We start from the raw sequence: 25029 nt of genomic DNA, 5'->3' as shown, positions 1-25029 counted from the left end.
ACGATAATTTGGCTGTCACAGAAAATCGATTTTTCTGTGAATTGGTGATTAAAATAGACAACTCACTGGCATCCCTTTAAATTACAAATGGCCACCTGCGTCGATTTGTTTGTGTTGAATACGTGACAATTTCGCTTTTTTGACTATAAACAAATTACAAAGTGGACTACAAATTAAAATCCCAAAATGGGAGTACCAGCATTCTTTCGATGGCTAAGTCGTAAATACCCTAGCGTTATTGTCGAATGTGTTGAACAGAGGGTAAATAAACTAACCTCAAAACGCATAATAGAAACTTGTAAATAAGACTTCTACTGATTTGTACCGTTTCTAGCCAACCGACGTAGATGGCCAGCTCATATATGCAGACTCCTCATTACCAAATCCTAATGGGATCGAATTTGATAACCTATATTTGGATATGAATGGAATCATCCATCCCTGCACACATCCTGAAGATAAGCCGCCTCCCAAGGATGAAGACGAGATGATGGTGGCTATCTTCGAATGTATTGACAGGTTGTTTCGCATCGTAAGGCCGAGGAAACTGTTGTACATGGCTATTGATGGAGTTGTGAGTGACTTGCTGTTTGTTTGCATGTTTACGTTTCAAACAATTCAATCAAGATAAATAAAGAATATTCATTATCTTCCTGAGTTTTCTAATTCTTATTTGTAGGCACCTAGAGCTAAAATGAACCAACAAAGGTCTCGGCGTTTTAGAGCATCTAAAGAGACACAGGAAAAAATAGACGAGATAGCCCGGATCAGAAACGAGCTCCAAGTCAAGGGGGCATACTTACCACCAGAGAGACCCAAAGAGGCACATTTTGACTCCAACTGTATCACTCCAGGAACGCCATTCATGGATCGGTTGAGCAAGTGCTTACATTACTATATTCATGACAGGTGAGCAGCTCAAACAATAAGAATTTTACTAAAAAATGCTAAAGGAGTACTCCCTGTAATAACTAACTTTATTCCTAATCTCTATCAATTATAGTAAACTTATGTGTTATTGTTCTGAGTTCTTAAGAAAAGCATTATTTCTAATAATATACAAAGCACAAACTCAGTTCTGAACAATATGGAATATAAGATGTGATAGTGATTATAATTTATTACTTATACATTTTACTTCATCTACTAGCAGTTTGTTTACAACTGATATGTTTCTCAAACTGTTCCCGAGCATATTGATGTCATAAAGATATCACTGTCTCAACAACCAGGATCATTCTAGGACCAGATTTTCGTCTTGTCGGCCCACTATTTCATTTCTTCATAGATTTCAATTTAAGTGTCTTATGTTCTCAACATCATGTGCCCACTTTCTATTGATAATGGATCCACACTAGAAATAATTTTACATCTTTTTTTAACTTTTCTATGTAATATATTGAATATGTATTTGTCTTCCAGATTAAACAATGACCCTGGCTGGAAGGGAGTCAAGGTTATACTATCGGATGCAAATGTGCCCGGGGAGGGGGAGCACAAAATAATGGATTACATCAGGAGACAAAGGGGTAAGGTGCTGAGTTAGCGGGCTGCAACAGCTTATTGAATATATGAGGTTTTTGTATAGTTTTTGCGATATCACAGTTTCCGTGGACATGCAATAGTTTGTCTTGATATACATTTACATTCCCTAGACTTGTACTTGGATTACACTGATTCCCAATGTTTCTATCGGCAGCCCAGCCAGATCATGACCCCAACACTCAGCATGTGCTGTGCGGAGCTGATGCGGACCTCATCATGTTAGGTCTGGCGACCCACGAGCCGAACTTCACCATAATCCGTGAGGAGTTCAAACCCAACAAGCCCAGGCCATGTGATGTCTGTGGCCAGCTAGGTATTTCCGATAACTACAACTAGTAACAATTACTATTATTACCCAAAAATCTCTCCTATTACAAATGTCCTTGTATAATGTGCCTGTTTGAGATCACTTATAGTGATAATGTTGTCTCTGTAGTATACACATGCTGGGAAGTTGTTTTAATAAAGAAAAAAAAAAATCAAAAATAATTTTGGAGACAAGTTTATTTAATAAGATATTATTGCAGGTCATGAAATGAAGGAGTGTACAGGAACTACACCGGACGCCTCACTGGTGCGATCCGATCCCTCCTTCGGTAACCAGGACAGCTTCATCTTCGTGAGGTTGACGGTACTGCGAGAGTATCTGGAGAAGGTTAGTCCAACTGTTACTGCCTCAACATTAAAGGTGCCCCGACACCAGATAAAATGCAGAAAATGAAGCTAAATATTGTTTCCTTACGATAATTATAACTAACTGTGCCATAACACAGTAATTGTCCTTATACTGGCTCCCACGGGGCACTTGATAGAGTTACTATAAGAAAAAATGCCATACATCATTATGGAGAGGAGCTGACCGTCTTACGTTACTTGACGGATACTAACAAGACGTAACTAAGACACGCCACAAAGAAACTGGCTTCCAATTGGAAAAAATCCTTCCCGATGTGCGATGTCACAGACACACACACAGCAGACATTGGAATGGAACTTATAACGCACTTCTTAATGAATATTTTCCAGGAGCTTAGCATGCCGAATCTTCCGTTCAAGTACGACTTCGAGCGCGCCCTGGACGACTGGGTGTTTATGTGCTTCTTCGTGGGGAACGACTTCCTGCCGCACCTGCCCTCGCTGGAGATACGGGAGGGCGCGGTGGACCGGCTCGTCAACTTGTACAAGAAATGCGTCTACAAAACTAGGGTCAGTGATACGACTTTATTATCGGCTTGTTTATTTAAATGTTTCATTTATGTACCTTCTCCGACCACCGTCTGTATCCAAACATATTCTGTCCAGGGTTGGATCACGGACTCGGGCGACGTGAACCTGGACCGGGTGCAGGTCATCATGGACGAGTTGGGGCGCGTCGAGGACGAGATCTTTAGGCGGAGGCATCAGAACGAGCTCAGCTTTAAGGCGAGGGAAAAGAACAAGAAGCAGCAGAAGATCAACTTCGAACTGCTGGAGAAGACGCAGTTCGCACCAGTGGTGAGGATATCGGCTTCAAATTACGTACCGATTACTTTTAAAGACTAAAGACTAAACTAATTTCCGCCTTTATATAGACAAGGACAAATGCGCACTAAAGTATGATTGTAAGCTAAGCTAGGACTTATTGCAGTATCAGCGAGACTTGGCTACTGTGGTATGAGTTCACTTATATTGCATTATGTTCGTTTCAGAAAGTGGGAGAGGAGTCCAAAACAGTGGAGAACGCTCGCAAGGAGGCGGCTAACATCCGCCTGGCGGGGATGCAGGCTGTGGCGGAGGTAGCGGCCGATACTCACTGAAAATAATGTTATTAAGGGTGTTCCTTGTATACAGTGAGCTAGAGTGTGTTTCTGTATCCATCAGGCGGAAAAGGAGCAGCGCGGCCAGAAGCGGTCGGCGGAGCAGGCGGGGCTGGACGACGACGACGCTCATGATGAAGTGAGGCTCTGGGAGGAAGGCTTCAAGGAGAGATACTACGAGAGCAAGTTCGAGGTGGCCAGGGACAACCTGGAGTTCAGGTTATACTCACACCTAGCCGATATGTGACTGACTGACTGACGGTGGTGTGATCGCTAGTTAGGAATCTCTTCCACATACATAACTTAGTTGAATGAAGTAACAAGTCGGTATTGTAACTAATAAATGTGTGGAGTGATACAGTATATTGATTCCCGTACATTCCTCCGTCCCCAGGTACCGCGTGGCGCTGCAGTACGTGCGCGGCCTCTGCTGGGTGCTCCGCTACTACTACCAGGGCTGCGCCAGCTGGAAGTGGTACTTCCCGTATCACTACGCACCGTTCGCCTCCGACTTCGTCAACATCCAGGGCCTGTCCACCAAGTTCGAGAGAGGCACGCAACCGGTCAGGACTTAACATCTACCAACGACGAACATGTCTTTCCTTGTATCAATATGCTCATTTCGTTTTATGTAATGTTCCGTGTCCAGTTCCGTCCCCTGGAGCAGCTGATGGGCGTGTTCCCGGCCGCCAGCTCGCAGCACGTGCCTCGCCCCTGGGCCACGCTCATGTCGGACCCGGTAGGTACCCATGGTGGACTCAATACCCATAGTATTGGACATATTATTTCCACACTAGCACACAACCTGTCCCGCTGTCTCTTTATGTGTATGTCTGAAGTAACCTGTTCACGATATTGTGATTTATTTATGATACAAATCTTCTAAAATCTCCACACATTTAATAAGACCGCCGTAGAGGTTAAGTAATATGAAAACCTACATTGAGTCTCTAAGCACGGTTTCCGTCCCAGTTCTCCCCCATCATCGACTTCTACCCCACGGACTTCAAGATAGACCTCAACGGGAAGAAGTTCGCGTGGCAGGGGGTCGCCCTGCTGCCCTTCGTCGACGAGACCAGGCTGTTCAAGGCCCTGGAGCCGTACTACGACGACCTCACACAGGCCGAGAGTCAGTATTGTTGGTTGGAAATAAAATATGGAATTCAACTGAGATAATGACGCGCAGATGGCTGTCTTTGTGTGTGTCATATAGACCTGGACGATATATTTCAGAGCAACGGAACATCAAGGGCCACGACCGCCTCTACGTGGCGCCGGCCAACAAGAGCTACGAGTTCCTGTCGGCCCTGTACTCGGAGGCCGGGGACGACCAGCACAGGCTCATACACGCGGACCAGAAGTACCCCTTCAGGTGTGACGGAGTCCGCGGAGACGTCATGCTCAGCGCGGACTGTGTGCGCCTCGGAGGGTACGCAACTCACTCACTCCTTATATACGGTAGTGTGATGGATGAAGCATAGGTTCAATGAGGAGGTGGTGTGAGGCGCGTGTATCACATTGAATAATATTTCCTGTCGGGAGTTCATTTATAAGTATCTAGTCGCCGCAGCTGGCGGCCCGTGTGCGGTGGACAGACTTAAGCTAATTATAAAATTCATGGTCCTTAGCCAGCTGCCGTCGCCAGTGGTGGGTCTGGAGCCGGTGACGGACAACCGGGTGGTGTGTGTGAGGTACCAGGACCCGCAGTTCCCCGAGGAGTTCGTGTTCCCGGCCAGGAGGCTGCGCGGGGCCGTCGACCCGCCCAGGGTGCTGAAGCCGGGGAACCTCAGCCATCAGGAGAACAGGAACTGGCGTCCACAGATAGGTGAGGGGTCGCACGTCACCGTTACTGACAGATTATTTGTCTTTTCCTTATTTATCATTTAAATAAATGAGAAACTAAACAGCGTGTTATTAATATAGAAATAGTGAATGGAATTGAGCTAAGTCAGTATATGAGGTTATATATGATCAATGTCAGGAATGGTCCGCTCGCACACGGTGGCGTCCCTGGAGGTGGCCGGCCACCGCATGCTGGGTCACCAGCTGTCCCGGAACCCGCGCGCCGCCGGGCCGCCGCCGCAGCACAGTGAGTCTCGCATGCCTTGTATGTACACACAAAACGAAACCTCGCTACTGGCGGGCACTATCAAATGTTGTATGGACACGCGCATAAATAACATTTTTGTATAAATATATTACAATTACATTATATCATTTAAAATAAATATCACACACACATTCTTAACTTTGACACACACACACACACACTTATATACAACACGTCAGTCCGTGAAGCCCCGTCAGTGTGTGCGCGCTGTCACTAAACGTCAAACGTAGTGACATTTCTGTTCTGCTGTAATTGAAGTTGAAATTATCAATCAATAACGCTGGAGAGTGTTCCTGATCCCTGGCATGGCGGCATCAGTAGGATAAGTAGCTCAAAACGACTTGTGTGCTTTAAAAAATACTAATTCATATAAAACGAGATCTTTCGGACGCGGCTCGTGGTTTTTAAATTATTCTCTTTAAATAAAAAAATATTTTTGCCAAAAACGGGTATCGAAATCAAATAAAGCTGGTACTGTCCGAGCCATATTATTTAACTGAATAATTGTGTAATGAGCTTTAGAGGACAGTTCAGGTTACGTTTGACGTGACGTCATGTGCGGTTTTGAAGATTTTTTAGTATTAAATTAAATATTGCGGCGTACCCAGCACTACTTGACCTCTACAGAGTATAGTCTCACATGTTACGACATTTATCTGAAGTCGGCATAAAATATAACATTAGTCTAGACTGTGGGCTATAAGTGATGTTCCCTTGAACAGAAACAAAATGATATGCATAATTTAGTAACTACATGTTGTATATTAATTATATAAGAGGTATAACGGCTAAATCTCCCTACCACCGACTAAAACACCTAGGCATGTCCAGAACTAACATCAATTCATTCTTGGAACGTACTTCGAAGGCAGCCCTAGTAGGTTGTTTTCAAATTTGGTTAGGAGAGAGGAGAGCTTGGACGGGGGAGGTTAGCGTTTACGTACGTTAGATAGGAGCCCCTTAAACCTACACCTGGGTCATAAGTCCCAGGCACTGTTGAAGCTCCTCTCCCTGCAACGCGGTGGTCCTGGCACCCGCACACGAATCCATTGAATGAGAGGTTTCGTCTAGTCGTCATAGAGATTGAATTAATTTATTTATATTTTTTATCTTCTCTCGCTGGACGTGCTCGCGGTAGTTTGACATTTATTTTATATACTTTATCTATGCTATCTAATATTTTCGTGAGTATTCGTTAAAAGTGATATTTTCGGACATACTGCGAGTCATTTTATTATTCCAAACTACACCCCCGACGTGTCACGGTGATCACGGGCACACGAGATGAAAGCTTTTCATCATTTTATTTAAGCAACTGTTGACATTTTCATAAGTAACAGTAGAATAACTAAACGTAGAGGAATAAGTTTCTGAATATACAGAGAACGTACGGACAGACAAACATTATTAATATAGAGAGGAAAAATCATACAAACGTATCACGTCTTTCATTTAAGAAAAAAAGCGTTAAATTTATTCATATAAATATAAAATTGTATAAAATTACAAAAACGAAACGTACTTGTGCAAAAGATATCATCAATTATTTAATATCAGTTTCCGTACAATAATATATTGAAGTCCGTCCCGCCAATTAAAACGTCAGCAGAGTTCTAAACTACTGACTGGCGGGTATTGTTCGCGTAGGAAATATTAAAATCAAATTCGTTTAATGACATGCGTTCACAAAACAGGCGGAGGCGGAGGTGACGTCACGCCGCGCGCCGGTCACGTGGCCGGGGACGTGTGTGTAAACAAATTTGACGACTATTAAATATTAATGTAACGGAGGAGGGAGGGGGGGGGTTTGTCACGTGACGTCATACACTATACAACTGTTACGCCTTAACCCTGCCACACTACTAGGGAACCAGACGGAGTTTCGCTGTAAATTATAACCTGTCTCTGTCTGGTGTCTAAGCTGCAATACTATAAAGTTGAATCAAGATCCGCTAAGTCGTTTTAGATTAAAAGAAAAATAAACACACATACATCGTGACAGATTTTATTCCGTTTATAATAATAGGTAGATCATTATTATTTATTCCGAACATATATAAGACGAGCTGGTTCCCGCGACTCCGTTTGCATAAAAAAAGCAAAAATAATGAAAAGAGCTCTTTTTAGCTTGAGAACGCTTAATTTCGGGATCGGGATAAAAAACAAGCCTAGGTTATTCCTTAATACATCGGCTACCTGCCAATAAAAGTCCCGTCAAAATCGGTCCAGCCATTTTAGAGATTAGCTTGACCAAACAGACAGACAGACAAAAATTTTAAAAAACAATATTTTAGTATATGTATATATATTCATATGTACATTAAAAAAACGGTTATTTCAATATTACAAACAGACACTCCAATGTTATTTCCGCGTGTGTACAGATGATATATTGCACAAAATTAGGACTCGGACATCAGTAGTAAATAATTTGAGGGTTTGCTAAGAACGACTAAAAACTTGTGCAGATGTTTGAAACGTCCGAATAAAATACAAGTAAATCAACCTTTAAGTAATACAATAATCAGTTACAAGTGTGTGGGAAAAGATTTAAAGACGGAACATCTTAGACTACTTACCGCAATCAAATGTTTAAAAATATATTACTATGAATTTATTAGACGGATTAATAACCTCTCTACTGTTTAATGTTTTCGATTAAGAAATAAAAAAAAATGTTCTCTCTATGAATAGATTGCATCATATCCGGTCTGCAAGTTCGCAATCTCTAATGTTTTGTTATTAGTATAATGGAAGCTTAGTGTCGTAGATTCGTTCGCAATTATCGGCTTAACGTGTTGGATCGGTTAGGAAAGCGCGCGCAAGGAGCACATTACGTAACTGAGGAAACAGAATTACTTCCAATAACAGACGTGAATGGTGCCCCATTGTGTCGTACGGAATTCAAATTGGCCTATCGCCCCGCGGCCATTGACGTGTAATAGCGCGCGAAGGCAAACAGGAAGCGCGAAGGGACGCCATTGTCCGATGCAGTGTCGCCAACTACGAAAATAATAATTATCGAGGGCTGGCGGCACAATGGGGATGGAGCATTTTTTTTTTAAATAACCGGTCGATCGGCTCAAGTGCTTCCTATTATCCGGCTGGAGAGGATTACAGTATCGGTTTTTTCGTTTTTTTTTTATCGCATCCTTTATCCAGGTGGCTGAGGTGTCTTAATGCGTATTTTATTTACTTTGTATTTTTTTTAATCCGATAGAGTTATCTTTAAAGGTTTTTTGTGAGAGATGAAACGTCTCTTAATATCTCGATCGTCTGAAGTTTGTGTGAGGATCCTCAAGTCAGCTGGTAGCGCTAGATGGGTTGTTAATACAAAATGGAATGTGTGTGTATCTCGTACATCGGATGATATGTGAATGATAATTATAATGTGGAGCCTAGCACCCGCTTCTCTGGTTTCGATTAGTTTTAGTAAATTTAAGTCGAAATTTACATAAATTTCAATTATCCTCTGAACAAACAGGACATCTGGAACATTTAATTCATATACTGCTGCAGTCCGATCGAGCACCAAATAAATTATACATTTATACATATATGTATATAGTTTTTTGGCGCCTGATATATCACAAACCCGAGCTATATATATATTCTAATCTGAACACATCCGTATGTCAGCCTCTCGTCTCACTCTCGTATATATTTTAAACTACCCAACACAACTCTCGACTTGATTCCCAATTAATCTCCTTCGAATCAATTAAATGTTATACAAACGAATGACTCGATCACCTCTATGACGTTGTGATAAGGTTCAGTTTTCCTATTTTATTAAATATTTATTTGAACTGTAGGGGGCGGCACGTGCCCTAATTATGTGAACACCCCCAAATGGCATTTCTTTAATTGAATACGCTTTACTTTGATTTTTTTTTAATTTGACTTTTGATTGATATTTAAAGTCAAACAAACATATATTAATTGTGTCATTTAAACTGCAGTGTGTTTATGTTGAGCGCCCTGTATATATATACAGCTGTTGACTTTTTATCGGAACGTAGCAGCAGAGTCCAGCCGTTACTATATGTTTGTACATTAAACTGTGCGATTCTCGTCTCCGTTATAATTCCTAAAACCTCGTCGGTGGCTGACTTAGGCACTTGAGCACGTGCCGTCAGCGTCTCTAATTATTACAGCGGGTAGCGGGTTCTGTTCCCGCTCTCTTGACTTGTCTCGTTTATTTTATTTTTTATTTATTTTTTTTCCATTTTTCTTTTTACTTGGCAACTCGTCAAGTGTCCGGTGTCAGGACGTACCTCAGTGAACATGTCTTTATCGTAATTGCCTCTTGTAATGACGTGTTCTGTTTCCGTTGGATGTATTTTAAATTAGAAATTTAAGTTTTAAAGCCTACGCACACTGCAGAATATCACGCATTCAGCTAGATTCATTATATTAATTTAGCTAATATTAGTCTTTTCGCGACAATCCTATTATTTCTGTTGTTTTATACACAAGAGCAGTTGACCATCGTCAGTTGAATTACGTCACTAGCAACTTACTTTTCTGTGTAACGTGCTCTATATTATTTTATTGGAAGCAAATTTCGCAGGACTTCTACAGTCCACCTAAAAACTGAACTCTTTGAGATACTCGCCTGTGAAGATACACGACCTTCACAAGTTTAAGCGTCAATTTTTTATCGGAAACTTTTGGTTTTCACGTTTGAGTAACCTGCTGTATTCCTTGAAGTCGCTGACACTCGAGCTTGTTTTAAGGTCAACAGTGTTTGCGACTTCCGTCCTCACAGGATTATTTTTCTGAGAAAGTATTTCCGCGGCTCCGTCTACCGTCTCTATACCCAAACCTTGAAGTATCCGTTTAATCAGAACTCTTTGATGATAGAGTGACACCAATCGTTAACTGGGGACATAGTTTTTGTGTAAGGCAACTGATGATGAGCCGCCTGACGGTTTCTGGCATAGATATAAGAATGCATAACGACTTAGTTAAGGAAAATTAACAGAATTTAGTATCAGTTTTGTCATTGAAAGAAGTTTCTACGATCACAATATAATGTGATTAATAATTACTAAATATAAATTTAATTGGAACAAATATATCTTTTTACTATAGACGTAAGAAATAAAGCTAGGACAAAAATAGAACTATCCAATTATTGAAAATTATCATGAATAGTAATTATGTTTCCCTAAAATAATGATATAAAACGCATCGTTAAAGTGCTGTTCCCAGGACGTTATATTTATATCCTGGGAGTATGTTTCAGAAGCTTCAACTACTCTTTTTACTGGAATATCCTCGGCCCTCACACGTGGCACATGTTTGGTGATCAATTAAAAAGTACTCACGAGCATTTATCAGTATTAGTTGAACGTATTCCATATAAGTGCCACATTCGTGTGCATTTAGAGTCCAATATCCTAGTTTTTATAAACTCACATATATATATTTTATAATATAATACTAGTATTCGTATAATATACCCAGTAGATATGTCTACTAATTTACTTAAGTGTAATTTCCCTCTCTCTCTCTCTCTCTCTCTGACAAAATTTAATTCGTATACAGTTATATAAAAGTGATAAAATTCACAAAATTCTAGATTATAACGAATTTAAATCTTTTAATTTCTCATTGAAACGATCTTCGTGTAAGAGAAAGATATATTTAAGTTTAGATAACAATAGTGATTTGCTTCTTGTGCTGCGCTGACCGGGGTTAGGCATGCGGTCTTTTTAACAAATGTGTTGCTGTTAACAAAATATAAATAGTTATGAAAAGAAACAAAGAAATTATGATGCTTGATGTCGAGGAGGACTCGCGGGGTGTGGGAGTGGGTTATGATGGGATTAGTCAAACCCATTGACGATTAATATATAACTATTGGAAGTCGATGTGTTATAAGACAGGAGAAATGATGAATATTCAACGGTGAATTAGTTACCTTATGAAGAATTTTCAAGAAATAAATAAATTACGGACATTTAAATGAGACTAATATTTCCGGATTACTACGCTTATTTTAATATTCTTGAAAACTACATCCTCCCGACGTTTCAGACGGCAGACGGGATGTGAAATAATAAAATACGCGTAGTAATTCGAAAATAATAGTCTGATTTAAATAAATACTCGCGAAAGTCTTAGATCTCATTAATTTTCGGACACCAGGACAAGGTCATCGTAAGGACAAAATTTTGTAAAATGTCGTCACCGCGTAGTGCTTCCATCACCACGCCTTCAATTCCGATCCTGAACCATCCGCAGTGCAAAAATAAACGATTCGTGTCTCCGATACAAATAAATAATAATAAGTCACCAAGGTGTTACAGGTCCAGCCGGGGAACCTTCACGTGTACAGCAGGTCTCACATACACACATGTATGGAATTATTAGTTATCATTTCTTCAGCCTGGAGTGATTGGAGATGTCTTACAATATTATGATAAAAGTTTTTGTTGTAATGGATCGTGAAAGCTGACAATTACATATATATATAGCTGAACTAGCTTTCGCTCGCTACTTCGTCCGCGTGACCTTCGGAACGCGACTTAAAACTAGAGATGATTACCGCTCGGCCGTGAAGCCTGAGTCACGTGGCGGTTGCGAAATACAAATAAACTGTTACGACGTGATCCCCGGGGACTAGACGCGGTTCCCGGGGATAGTGTGTCTAAGACAGGTACATTACGGGAAAGATTTATTAAAATTCGTAAAGTAGTTTTTGTTCTGAAGGAGCAATCAACATACATACACACATACATTAATTTATCTTTTCCATTTATAATGTGAGTAGGACTAATGTGCTGTAACATTATGTCTTCATTCATTTCCAGTGCATTCTTTTTTATTGATTTTATTATTCATTTATTTAGGATCGTATAGATTTATAATTTTAACAATACAGGTTCAAAATTCTTAATCGCGATAGTAGATCACTTCACTCCTCCTCCCCTTCCCTCGGGTACTAGTTGCAGTCGGCGGGGGGGGGGGGCGTCCTTGGTATAATTTAGGCGCGAACGCGACGCCGCCATTGCTCTTATTTGCAACGCTTTCACTCTATGAATGTGTCGCGCCGGCGTCCATTAGGTGCCCATTATGTGTGCGATGTTGATGCCTATTTATTTTTTTCGCCATTGCCGTATGGCGAGCGTAAACATTTGCGTAGCTAAAAACTGTCAAGAAAACTTAAACCGGCTACAGAGATATACAATATTTTTAATTAACGCTACATCCGCTCCCACTCCGCGCGTCCGCGTTCATAGTTAGTAGACGAACATCGCGTACAATATAAATACTTAAAAGCTATATACATTCATAACTCAATTGAAGCCTTATGAATAAAACGTTAGAAGCACATAATGAAGGCAGCATAGATTTGTAAAGCGCCCCACGTCGGGCGCCACCTCCGACACAATGGCACCTAATGGCGACGACTCGTTACGCACTCGCGGAGAGAGAGTTATTATAAAAGACGAGGAGGAGAGTTGATGACATCTGAATTATCACGGGCCTTTTAGAGATTAACCGGCTGGAGGTGAAGATGATACCACAACCATGGAACGTGCAGGAGGCGAGTACACCTGGACCAGACAATGGCTTGTGATTAGTTTAAATGAAACTTATATATTTTTGGATATACTACGACGACGACGACGAGATCTCGTCTGCCCGAGATCACGGTTGCTGAAAAGTAACCGAAACGTCGGGATTATGTAGGTTTAAAATAATAAAACACGCGTAGTATATCCGAAATATATTAGTTTCATTTAAATGAATAAAAATCGCGAAAGTAGATCTCATTAGCTTTTGATTAGGTTTTTGAAACGGCAACGATGCTCTTCACATTGATGACGTGTAAAATATACAGTAATATATTAATTTATATTCGTAGAATAAATAAATAATGATCCGAGTGTAAGCTGGTGCGGGTAGTAGTAATGCGAACTCATCCAGTGGACATCCATCACACGGGAGTGCTCTTTATGTTATTATAAAAAGCCTCGACGCTAAAGCCGCGGAGTGTTTGAACTGCTTTGTTTGTTAGAGCGCTAAGCTCTGAGTAAGCTATCGGCTCCCGCTCCCCGTTCCGTAAATCCTTTTAGAGGCGAACTCTGTACAGACTTCACTATCCCCGCCGACGCGTTAAGCTGTCGAAGCCAACTCACTTGACGGTGCGCCAACCTCTAAGCGATACTTAAAATGATTACTTCCTAATCAAATAGACTAGTCTCACCTGCAGCGAGACTGTCCGCGGTCGTAATTCAAAATAAATTAACTATACGAACATTATAGACGCTTTACAACAGTCTAGATCCTCCGAGATCGCATCCGGACTCGGCGGCGACGACCAGCGAGCGGTTGAAATTTTTAGTGTTCTGTGATAAGATATTGCTAGGATTTGGGCCTAAAATGTCGCTTGCTTCTATTAATATTTACATGTAGAGGTCTTCACTTAATTTATTTTCGTTTTTTAGGATTTTTTTAAGATTCAACGAGTGTCTTTAAAAGTGTGTTAGTATCGTTAGTGTCATATAAAAATGTATCATCCTTTTGTTCCAGATCGGTCGCAATCGTTCGGGCCTTACCGTGGCGGATACGTGCCCAGTCAGGGTTACAACCAGGGCTACAACCGCTCCTACAACACACAGGGGCAAGACAGAGGGTACAACCAGGACAGAGGGAACCACAACCAGGACAGAGGGAACCACAACCAGGACAGAGGGAACCACAATCAGGACAGAGGGAACCACAACCAGGGGTACCGCCAGAACTACAACAGCAACCAGAACTACAGACAGAATCAAGGTTACTCGCAGAATAAGTACCAGGGTGGGTACCAGAGGCAGGGGAACGACAGGCAGGGGTACGGACAGGGGAATAACCAGAACCAAAGACCTTCCGGGTCGAGTCGGTATCAGGGAAACTCGACGTGGCGCTGACATTAGATAATGCTATCCATGTGACAGGAAATGAGGGTAGTTACCCTTCAATAGATATAAAAGTTAGAGAATTAATAATTATACATAGTTGCGATGTTGTACATACTGTATCAAACGCAACTTGACGAGCTGCAGTCTACAGGCTCGGTCTCCCGACCTCCACACATATCAGTCTTCGCTGCGGAGGTGATCCACCGACCAGTCCGGCGACCGGTCGGCCGACTGGCTTACGACGACGTCGACTACACAGATAACTACTCCTTAGACATAGCAATACGATTATAAGACAAAAAGGAAAGCTGCAATAGCGTGACATAGAGCAGACTTACTCGCAGTGTTTCATAAATAAAAAATATAAATGGACAAACAAACGTTTTATTTGATTCCCAAAGTTCCCTTAAACGGTGTTCGAGATAATCGCTGTGTTGAGTTCTGTGCCGAATAGTCTTACTGATAACGAAATACCTTAAAGATGTTGAAATACACTTTCTAAGGAAACGGATATTATTGTTAGTGTCGTTAATTTGTAATTTAAATCATTCAGCGATAAAAGGATCATACACTTAAATCTAACTGTATGTGCCACAGATTATAAATGCATAAAAAACCACAGACGTTTTTCATCTGCAACACGTCCGCTGCAGTATATTTAATCATATTTTTTAATTATGTTCATCAACCTCCAGCTACCGTTTGCACTCTCCTGTTCGTTATTTGCCTATTCTGCTGTCCCGCGTCAATCGCTTAAAATATAGATTCACAATAAAATATTGAAGGCGATTTGTATTTTCATTGATGTCTGTGTTATTATATAATTTCCGATTGTACTGGCTCATGTAACGGTAGGTCAAACCGATTTTCATGACGGCGGACAAAGCGCTGAAGTACGTTTTGTGTGCGATCAATAGTTTTTTAATTTCTTTTTTTTTACGCCACAATCGAAGGTTCAAAATTGTAGAGATGAAAGGAAATTAGGGGCCCGCGTACTGGCTGGAGGCCACTCGAGATGTGAATGAGTTCCAACTTAACGGAGATTTTTAAGGTTTTTTTGTCCAGGTAAGCAATTTTAATGGGCCGTTATTAATTCCACGGAAGCTCGCTACTGATTTTGTTCTTTGGGCCACCTTTCGACGTGTTAACGCTTTCCATACCAAGAACTTTCAAAGAAAAATAATAGCCACTTGTACGCATGCTCCCATGCGGCCGTGCTCACGTACATACACACATACATAAGTAACATGTATAGAGACTATTAAATTTAGTGAGAATATTAGAGAAGATATCCGACTATATATATGAAACAACGATAAGTACGGGTTAACTTTTTTTCTGTATTTTCATTTGTACAGCGAAATACTTTTTTGGTAATTTATTACCAAGTATCTGTTGCTTACCTACGACTGATAACATGTTCTAGTTTTGAGATACACATACACATACCTGGACGGAGATAATAAAACATATTTAATATGTGACCTCCGATGAAAGTCACGCGTCAGACTGTTCATAGGACGGATATTTTCAATAAGTTTTTGTTTTCCTGTGTATTAATATAGGGTACCTACTATATACTATAAAGAAATATTCGACAAATACCTACATTCTATTAAAAGTCGAAGCGTTCCTCTTAGCAGCCGTATTATAATAATACAATCTGTAAAAATTATCAAATTCAAGTTAAATGAAGGAAAAACTCATCGAGCCATGAATCTTAAACAATGAAGTAACGCGGTCAGCGACAATAGCGACCTGCGACAATCCCGATCGTTAGTCGGAGCCTCGTCTAGCGTTTCACACGTAAGATCCGGCGCGGGGACGTCGCGAACCTCGTCCCTGCTCACTTCCCATAAAAAAGATCTAGAATGTGCACTTCAGCGTGATCCGATGAACGCCGGCGTCAAAGACGGATCTAACACAACAAGGCGAGCTGCCAGCGGGCTGCGGGCTCCTCGCTGTCTTCACGCTGCGCTCGCGTGACTGTGACAGGAGCCCCGCGGCGCGTGCGCGGTCGGGGCCTGCCTCGGCCTCCTCGCAGGAGTCTCGAGTCCGAGAGCGCCGCACCAGCCGAGTGTGAATGAGCAATTTACTATTTGATGGGAAAGAGATGTGACGTGAGAAAAAATACTCAGTTTTGAGCTTTTATGTCGAGGAGCCATTTTGAGTTAATCAAGCTTGTACACTGTTCCTTTTGAGTCGTTTCAGTAATAAGACTTGACTTGTGCACGTCGCAATTAGGTTGGATGTGAACTGCTGAATTGGATTTCGATTAGGATTGGTTTAAATACTCACTGTAGTTGTGATACTTCTCAACAACCAATTCACTGACAATGTTTCCTTTATAAATATATAAAACCTTAGGTATCGGCACCTTTTTTAACTTCATTGTCAGTTGCTTCTTTCCGTTACTAAATTGAATGAAAATTACCGTTTTCGAGTTAAAATATGAATCTCATAAGGATATATCTCACTACAACTGTTGCGAGGTAATTATTAAAACTATGTATTGCTTTATAGGTTAGTACAATTTAATTTCCTAACATTTACATTCATTCATTCATTATAGAACAAATATGTACATAGATATCGTAATCCTAACAACTATCTTATAGATAATTTCATCCAATAAAATTATAATGTCCTTGTACAAAATATCAACGTAACTTATAAAAAGTAACTTTGCCAAAATCAGGCAGTTAAAGTTTGAAAATGTGTTCACTATCCGACTTCATTTCCCTGCGTACAACAGCTCTCCAGACCCCGGACAATCAGTTGTCCGCGCTCGTTCTAGCAGCAAGCAGTTAGCACTAAAAAAGTTACAAATTGTTCTAGTTTCCGCCCAAATTTGTAATTCAGAGCACGCGTCGCTCGTCCCGATCATTGGTCGGCGTCGCTTCACACTGATTGGCTCACAATTTGACAGTAATGGCGTTAACGCGGCTTCGTAACGGCCGAATGATTTTAAGTCTCATCGTTATCTCTGACACTTTCGACCCTATGCCCTGGCATCAAGGTCCACGATGCTCCGACCACGAGCGGACCGAGTACGGCATTGTCTCGCACGTTCTCCCCTCTGGCCAGATGTTGCTACACTTTAGTAACAATTTCGCCCACAGCATTTCAAAAGCTATTGTGTAACTTTTATTTTTTTGTATTATTTTGACTAATTCTTTTGTCGTGCGGTTGGTTAGATTCTATCGTAGAGGGTGAGTTAATTCATTGGATGTGTTTTTGTTCACCGCTACCGGTTTTTAAATAGTTTTTGCGCGATGTTGATTTTGCTAATGCTTTATGATGTTTAATGATATCTTTATGTAATGTTGTTCATATTGATTGATGATATTAATGTATCGGTTATAACTAAATTTATTGTTTTATTGTCACTTATATTGAGTTATCGCAAATATTATATCATTAATGAAAAAGAAAAAGGAAAATAATCATTACATTCATAAAACTTAAATTTATAAATTGCATATTATTTTGTGACAGGTATATAAAGCTATATATCGAGATATACTTATATAAACCCCTTCAAGCAGAAAATCGTATTATTTATTTGATTCAGTGAGGTTCACTTTTTATGCCAACTACTTATTCTTAATTAGGAGTCAGTCTGAGAGTTCCATCCTATATAGTAACATGAGTCTGACAACAAAAGAAACATAATATATACTTCCTGTATTTTAAATCATTCCTACAACTCATTGAAGACTTTTAAATTCTTTTTTTATTTAGGACCTAACATTGGCCTTAAAGTTAAATATTACACAAAGAACAGTTTGTTTGATTGTTATAAAACTCTAAATATGTGTACAATTCTGTCCGATGAGTGAATAAAAGTAATAAACCCCGCTATATGAATGTATAATTACTAATAGGCTAGGTATCCGTCACTAAACCAACATGTTATATTTACAGCTGGCCGCCCTTTGAAGGATTATATATTTTTTTATTTCATACTTTTTAATAATTCGCGCGGCGTCATACACGCCAACTCCACTTAAGCGCGGACCCAAAAATCTCGAAAATCCACCCATGTGTCGCAATTACTGAGGCAAATTTATGAGGGTTCCGTGAGACTCCAATTATAATTAGGACTTTTTGTTCTACTTGACAAATTTAGGATTTTCTTCCATCGAGACGTTTGAAGAAAATCGTTGGCCAAAATAAAAAAAAAAAAACGGAATAAAAACATTTTTCCCAGTTTTTAGTGCCAGAAATAGTTTAAGTAAAATTAATCATTTGATATTTATTCGTTTTGGAATGGGATATTTATATTTCTTCCCAGTCATTTAATTTTTGTATGATGGTATATTACTCAAAACAGTAAACATTTGTATTCAGCTTATAACATACCTGACATATAATCTTCAGGATCGCGGAGGCCATTAAATACTTGACAATTGACCAAATTACTTGTTCTTTATCTGCGGACCTCTGATTTATAAAACGGCATTTGACGAAGCATTATTATGTATTTTGGAAAAATGTATTGTTTCGTAATCTCCCTCAGCCCTCGTGTCGAGTGTCGAGTGTCGAGGGAATGTACCATGGCACGGCGTCAGTCTATGTGGCCTCATTGTTACTCCTTATTATGTACTCGCTACAGTATACACGAGCCACATGCCTCCAGGAGGTGACGACATCTTGTTATCACACAGATAATCCGAAATCCACCCTCGATATGGTAATTAAGTATTATGTAATGTTCTTGTTATACGATTTACTTGTTTTTTTTAAATATCATATACCATTTAAGTGTTGTATTATATTCGAATGTATTTAAAATAAATAAGTGTACCTTTGATACAATCATTGTTTTATTTTATTTTTAAGCAGATGAAAACTTGTGTCAAATTCGAAGTGAGATCGCAAAATAAACATTTAATTAACTATAGTTTATACGGAGATCCAATGCTCTTGCGAGTTACTGTGTCTACGATACAAAAAAAAATCACTGCAAACTAGAAATCAGATCAACAATTAAAAATGATTCAATAACTATTAGTACTCAAAGTTTGGAAACAACTGACTCTCGAACAAAAGGAAAAACAAATTTTAGCATTCTATCATGTATAATATGAAAAATAAATCCATAATAAATTTTATTATAAAAAAATATTGAAACCTAATTTTTTATACATCTTCGTCCTAAATAACGTAAGTGATCTAATAAAATCTAACGTAACACCAACTAGTAAGTCGTAAGGAGGGTCTAAATCGAATACTGTGTATCAAAAAGCCGTCACAGTAATTGCCGGTGTAACATACAAATGTACATATATTATTTAAAATCAAAGGCTGCATTAAGGCCTTTGTGTGAAAGAAAATTTCGAAATCACAGCAACAATTCACATCAAACGTGTATCCTTTGTGTCTCAAGGAGGTTTTCCATTGTTCCGCGGAATGCGCCATTAGCGGGCAACATTCCCGCTGACAGATCGCGCCGTTTTAGCTCGAGGGTATGAGAGACCAAATGCCTTTTTTTAAAAACAGTATCGCGATGGGGTCAGTGTAATGTGGAAAGGTTAACTTATATTTAATGTTGTAATTTAACCTTTGTGCCTTTTAGATTTCCTGTGCATACATCTATGAATACATTCTGACTTCAGCGATAACTTTATATATTTCGAATTCTTTTACAAATTTTACTCACATGTTACTAAAAACAAAAAATATGGAGTATGTATTTTCATGTTATTTTTTTATTTCCAGATGCCTCCCTGAACCTTTGCTTATATTATTATGATTTTATTCGTGATACTGACCCACTGTCACGAGTCATTGACATTATTCTGAATTGTTATAAGATTAGGGATTGTCATTTTATTTAAAAGTACCTTATGTTTCGTTAATTTTAATTAAACTTGCTACTTATAATTTGTGAGTAAATATATCTTTTGTTTGCATTGATTTTTATACTCAATAATATGTGGGTGGAAAAGTAATAAAATAAATTTTATTTTAAAATAAATATTCTGAACTAAATAATTATTCGGATTGAAATTGTAGGTTTTATATTTCACTGTTTTTAAGTTCACGCTATCCACGACATACTTTATAAATATAACACAAATCGAATATGAATATAACAATATATTTCTTTATCCGTATAAATGAAAACAATAGCCTGAATATCTCACGCTAAAGATTCAACCACCTGTCATGGCGTCCAACGGGCTGTCAAAATAATACAACGTGTATGGATTGAAATAAAAGTCATTTAGTGAAGAGATGATTCGACAAGTCCTAATTGTGTTGCATTCCAGAGATCCCCGGGAATCGTAAAATAAAATTATTAGCAAAACCATAATATTGAAATATTTACTTAATTAAAATGCTCAAACTGAAATAAATCAAAATTTATCTACTCATATGAATTTATGTTATTAAATCAAATAAAATTTTCATTTCAAATAAGCTGATATATGAAGTGTGTTCTAATTGCTATTCCCTTGTGTTACGGATTCAGATATATTAAATGTATTTATATATACGGAACACAATATCACCGTCCGCTGGTGGTCCTAGGTGGTGACGTCATCACTAGTGTGGCGAGTGTTAATGAGGAGCTGTAGCGTGTAGGACGCCGCCCCCCTCCCCCGCCGCCCGCCGCCCGCCACCGTCCCGACGCACTACATTCATAATCACATCACAAACATGCTACAGCCTGACGCGAACTTATTACCCACAACGTAACATAACTTAATTATCTAAGTATAACATAACATAATAAATATTTTTAAGTTAACCATAAGTTCAGTTTTATATATTTGTTACTTAGAAAACAATAAGAAAGGTATCGTAAGTAAAGGCAAGCGTCATAAAGTAATTGGCATCTCCTGAATAAGTCACACGACACGAGGTCTGCGAAAATTGCAAAACTACAGGTAAGTTTAAAAATTTGTTATGAAGGATTTAGAAACTCCGGAGGTAAATATCGCTAAAGGTGTGTGGAAGAAAACATAAAAAATATAATAGTGAATATTTGCGATATTAAACATTTTATTTTAAACGTTACATGTGAGGGCATTGAAACAGCGAGTTTAATATTTGAAAACTGCTTGTGTTCTTGTCGCAGCTATAAAGATATGTACGAGATAATGATAAAAAAAGTTACATGAATATTTGATTTATTCAAAAATAAATACGTAGACACGTGTGAAAATGCTTGTTCTTTAATAAATTCATTACAACGCACGCCCGTGCTCTATCGATTGTGGCCTCTTTGCCCGAACGTGCCAGAGACAATCGACGCGATGGCGCTTCTGTACGCAACCATAGAGAATACTGAAACATCGTTATAACAAACCATTTCACACAAATATAAACCGTTTCACCCCAAAATAGAATTCCAGTTTGCTTAACATCGAAGCGTGAATACGACTTTATAGATTGTCAATTAAAAAAATAAAATTTCAAGCCAATATTTTCCTTTCAAACTGAAATGGACTCAAAGACGACACAATAGAGATGAGAACAATGTGTGTCCGGTGATGCGCCATGAAACCTTTTTGGCCGTACGTTCGCGCTCTTTGTCTCTGCCTCACTGTCAAGCATACTTGTGTTTTCCCGCGTTTTTTGTTCTAATTAGTCAGCCCCAAGCTCTCGACGTTACAGACCTTGCGCGTAATCTATGTGGCCATAGATAGCGACGTAGGAAAACAGATACAGGCATACATTTATAATTAACAACTACCTAAACAATAAACAAAAATTACACATCACACGGTTACCGCCAAAAGGCATAAGCTTATATTTAAACGATTTTATATTTGCAAAAGTTACTTCCTGTTAAAATAATGCAGTGATCGTGACTACTTATCATATTTGATTAAATCCTTAGACATCTTTTTGTCTGTTTTCGTCGTGATGCATGTTTAAATGAGAATATTTGATAAGATTTCGTGGAATCCGGGAGATGATTTTTATAAAACAAAAATGTTAGTTGTAAATATTGCGTTATTATAACCTCGAGTAATAAACATTGTGCAAGAACAAGTTTGTTAGTCACATTATAGTATTAACGAGAAACGACACTTTATTCATGTGGGTTGTAACGATACTGAGCTGTACTAAGCACGCTGTACGCATAAATATTAAATTCTAACTTGCATCCTCACACTAGATACGAAGCGTTTTCCGTATCTTATACAAAAACTTGCATTAATACTATATACAACCATTTACGAATCGAAAACTGCCAATACTCCGTATTTACTTACAAGTATGTATGTACATATGGAACTACAGTGAAAATTAAGGATTTTAAAACTAAACTACCGCTAGTACTGACAATAACTGCTAAGCAATCATTATAAATTCTCTACGCTGTCATCTAAGGGAAGCCTGGATTGATAAATAATACAAAACGCATTAATTAGAACTAATAAGAGTTGTAGGAGATCGTCGAGACGTCCGCCGAGGCAATGAATATATCGCCTTTAAAATTATAAAAGAAATTATATTATTCTGATTCACATTAAATATCAGTCAATAAGAAGATCGGAAGCCATTACAATAAAAATATCTGTATTACGTATTGTAAACATGCAGATAAACCCACTGTTACTTTTCTTGTATTTAAAAATACAAGTGACACTGAATCAGTTTTTCCCTCCTTACAAGTTTTTATCTCCCATAATACTATCGATATATATAAACTTTATACCGCTTGACTATTCGTCTGTTCAATGTGGTCGTAATTAGCCAACCATTTTAATTCAGACAATCATCCACTGGCTTCATGACAATAATTTATTAATAAATTTATTCCGCGCTTGAAAACGACAGCATCGTGTAATATTATTCACAATAATGTTGTTCGAAATGTAAATTGTGTAGAATAATAAAAACTTCTTGTTGAACATCGGCTGTATAAAACGAACAATATATAATTACGAAGTCAGAAATAGCTGCGACCCCGCGCTTACTGTAGAAAGGCTTTTACGGCAATTACGACTCCAAGCAACCCCATGGCCGTGCACAGCGTCTTAACCCCATGAATGGGTACCTTAAGATGAATGGTTGACTCTTTCGGTATTCATGGCGTCGCCCCCACCGACTCTAATAATATTCACAAATTTGTTTACAGATCGTCTAGCAGCTCGCGATCACTTAGGGGAAACGTATTACATTTATTTTTTTATGATTTTCCCTAGATCCTGCGTGGGGTAAGATTTTTACGGAATTTCCAGGAAAAACCCTAATGAAAATACGATTAAGATTATGTGTTTCACGTGATTCCTTTTATGGGATTCAATTTCTGTATTCATGACGTTTTTCATTTGTCACTAATACATCAAACAAACATTCCGCGGACTTCAAACAGAGAGTAATATGTTCGTAGGTATGTACAGTTTTGTGCGTAGTTTGATGTCGCTCACGGAGATGAACCCGAAACCTATATTTTTTTATTTCCGCCGAATTCAATTTGGTAACCATGACTTAATTGATATGAAAAATTTCAAACCAACCATGACAATGCTGTTCGCGTCGGATCGATGCCGGCCGCCATGTTGCACACGCTTTGTTTAATTAAACGCTTCTACTCCTTTTTTATAACTGAAACACGAATGTACGAATCAAACAGCCAAAAAGGCTATCCTTTATTTATTATGCGATTCTTTTTTATTTTCTAGGTAGCTAGTTCTGTGCAAAAATTACTTTTTCTTTACAAAAAGTTTCTAAAGCTTCGTAGATCTAAAGTATACATAAGTCATGCTTACGAGTTTCGACTTTAAATCCGTTACAGATTATAGTATTGGGTTTTGCAATAAATTCTTTCATCGTGAACGCAATTTAATTATAACAAATAAAAACTTCCTTCTAGTTAAACATTTATTTAAGAATATGAACTATAAGTAATTAGTTTAGAACTTTTGTTTAATTTAACATATTTACAAATACACATTGGCCATAACAATACATTTTTCGTTCGTATGTTTATGAAGAGCCTTAAGAATACTCGAGCACAGTTTCATACTGAATTCACATATCAAACTAAATCTATTGTCAGAAATGAAGATTATCTTCAATATTAAAAAATTTATATAATTTTCCGGACAATTGGTAAGCGTGATATGAGGGCATGCTAACTGATGATGGATGGCTGCAGTAGATGGAGATGCAGGCAGTGTGTATAGATTGAAGAGGCTGGAACAGTTTGGCTGCGTCTGTGGTTCCTTCGAGCTACAGTTTGGGTGTCTTTAAGACAAGGGTGAATAGACTAATACTGAGAAAGTGCGTTCACCACCTACGACTTCGTTTCCACCTTCCAACAGGTGGAATGACAGTCGAGCACTATCCAGTCGGAATCAGTTATTTATCTAATAAGTTATAGGTAGTCAGTATTTTGTAGCAAAAACGCAAGCTTTTTCATTGGAATTTTACTGTAAAATTTTTATCAAATATTAAATTAATTAATTTAATAATGATCAAACAGCTCTTTTTATAGGACTAATTTATTTGACGAATCACGATTGACATTAAGCGGGAATAAAAAAAAATTTGTCTGTCGACGACGGACGTTACAGTTGAAGACACAGTTAGAATTACGTTTTACAGTGTATGTATTAATATACCTATATTAATAAATATATTGTGGGCATTCAACTAAATTGATTGTTTCAGCATTCATGAGAACAGTCCC

General features: G+C 38.7%; 1 protein-coding gene across 2 annotated transcripts; it reads left to right on the top strand.

Annotated features, from left to right (window-relative positions):
* Nucleotides 1-69: 69 nt before the first annotated feature.
* Nucleotides 70-14749, top strand: LOC116772875 (5'-3' exoribonuclease 2 homolog). Of its 2 annotated transcripts, none has more exons than XM_061528405.1 (17): nt 70-261; nt 335-574; nt 680-909; nt 1423-1529; nt 1700-1858; nt 2073-2200; nt 2572-2751; nt 2848-3039; nt 3234-3320; nt 3406-3560; nt 3736-3904; nt 3991-4080; nt 4314-4470; nt 4575-4770; nt 4970-5166; nt 5323-5430; nt 13999-14749. In XM_061528405.1, the coding sequence occupies exons 1-17, from the start codon at nt 187-189 to the stop codon at nt 14376-14378; spliced, it is 2850 nt and encodes a 949-aa protein (XP_061384389.1). In that variant the 5' UTR covers nt 70-186; the 3' UTR covers nt 14379-14749. The 2 variants fall into 2 exon arrangements, with proteins under 2 accessions (XP_061384389.1, XP_061384388.1); XM_061528404.1 differs by having other exon boundaries at nt 5323-5448.
* Nucleotides 14750-25029: the final 10280 nt, after the last annotated feature.

The sequence above is a fragment of the Danaus plexippus genome, assembly GCF_018135715.1.
Source record: "Danaus plexippus chromosome 18 unlocalized genomic scaffold, MEX_DaPlex mxdp_20, whole genome shotgun sequence".
In the NCBI taxonomy this organism is placed as follows: domain Eukaryota; kingdom Metazoa; phylum Arthropoda; class Insecta; order Lepidoptera; family Nymphalidae; genus Danaus; species Danaus plexippus.
The sequence above is the reverse complement of the archived record's forward strand: the minus strand, read 5'-3'. Positions and strand labels throughout refer to the sequence as shown.

Coding starts and splice junctions, on each gene's coding strand:
- LOC116772875 (XM_061528404.1), top strand. CDS start 187: ATGGGAGTACCAGCATTCTTTCGATGGCTAAGTCGTAAATACCCTAGC. Junction 3,561..3,735: donor AGGGACAACCTGGAGTTCAG/GTTATACTCACA, acceptor CTCCGTCCCCAG/GTACCGCGTGGCGCTGCAGT. Junction 5,449..13,998: donor CAGTGAGTCTCGCATGCCTT/GTATGTACACAC, acceptor CTTTTGTTCCAG/ATCGGTCGCAATCGTTCGGG.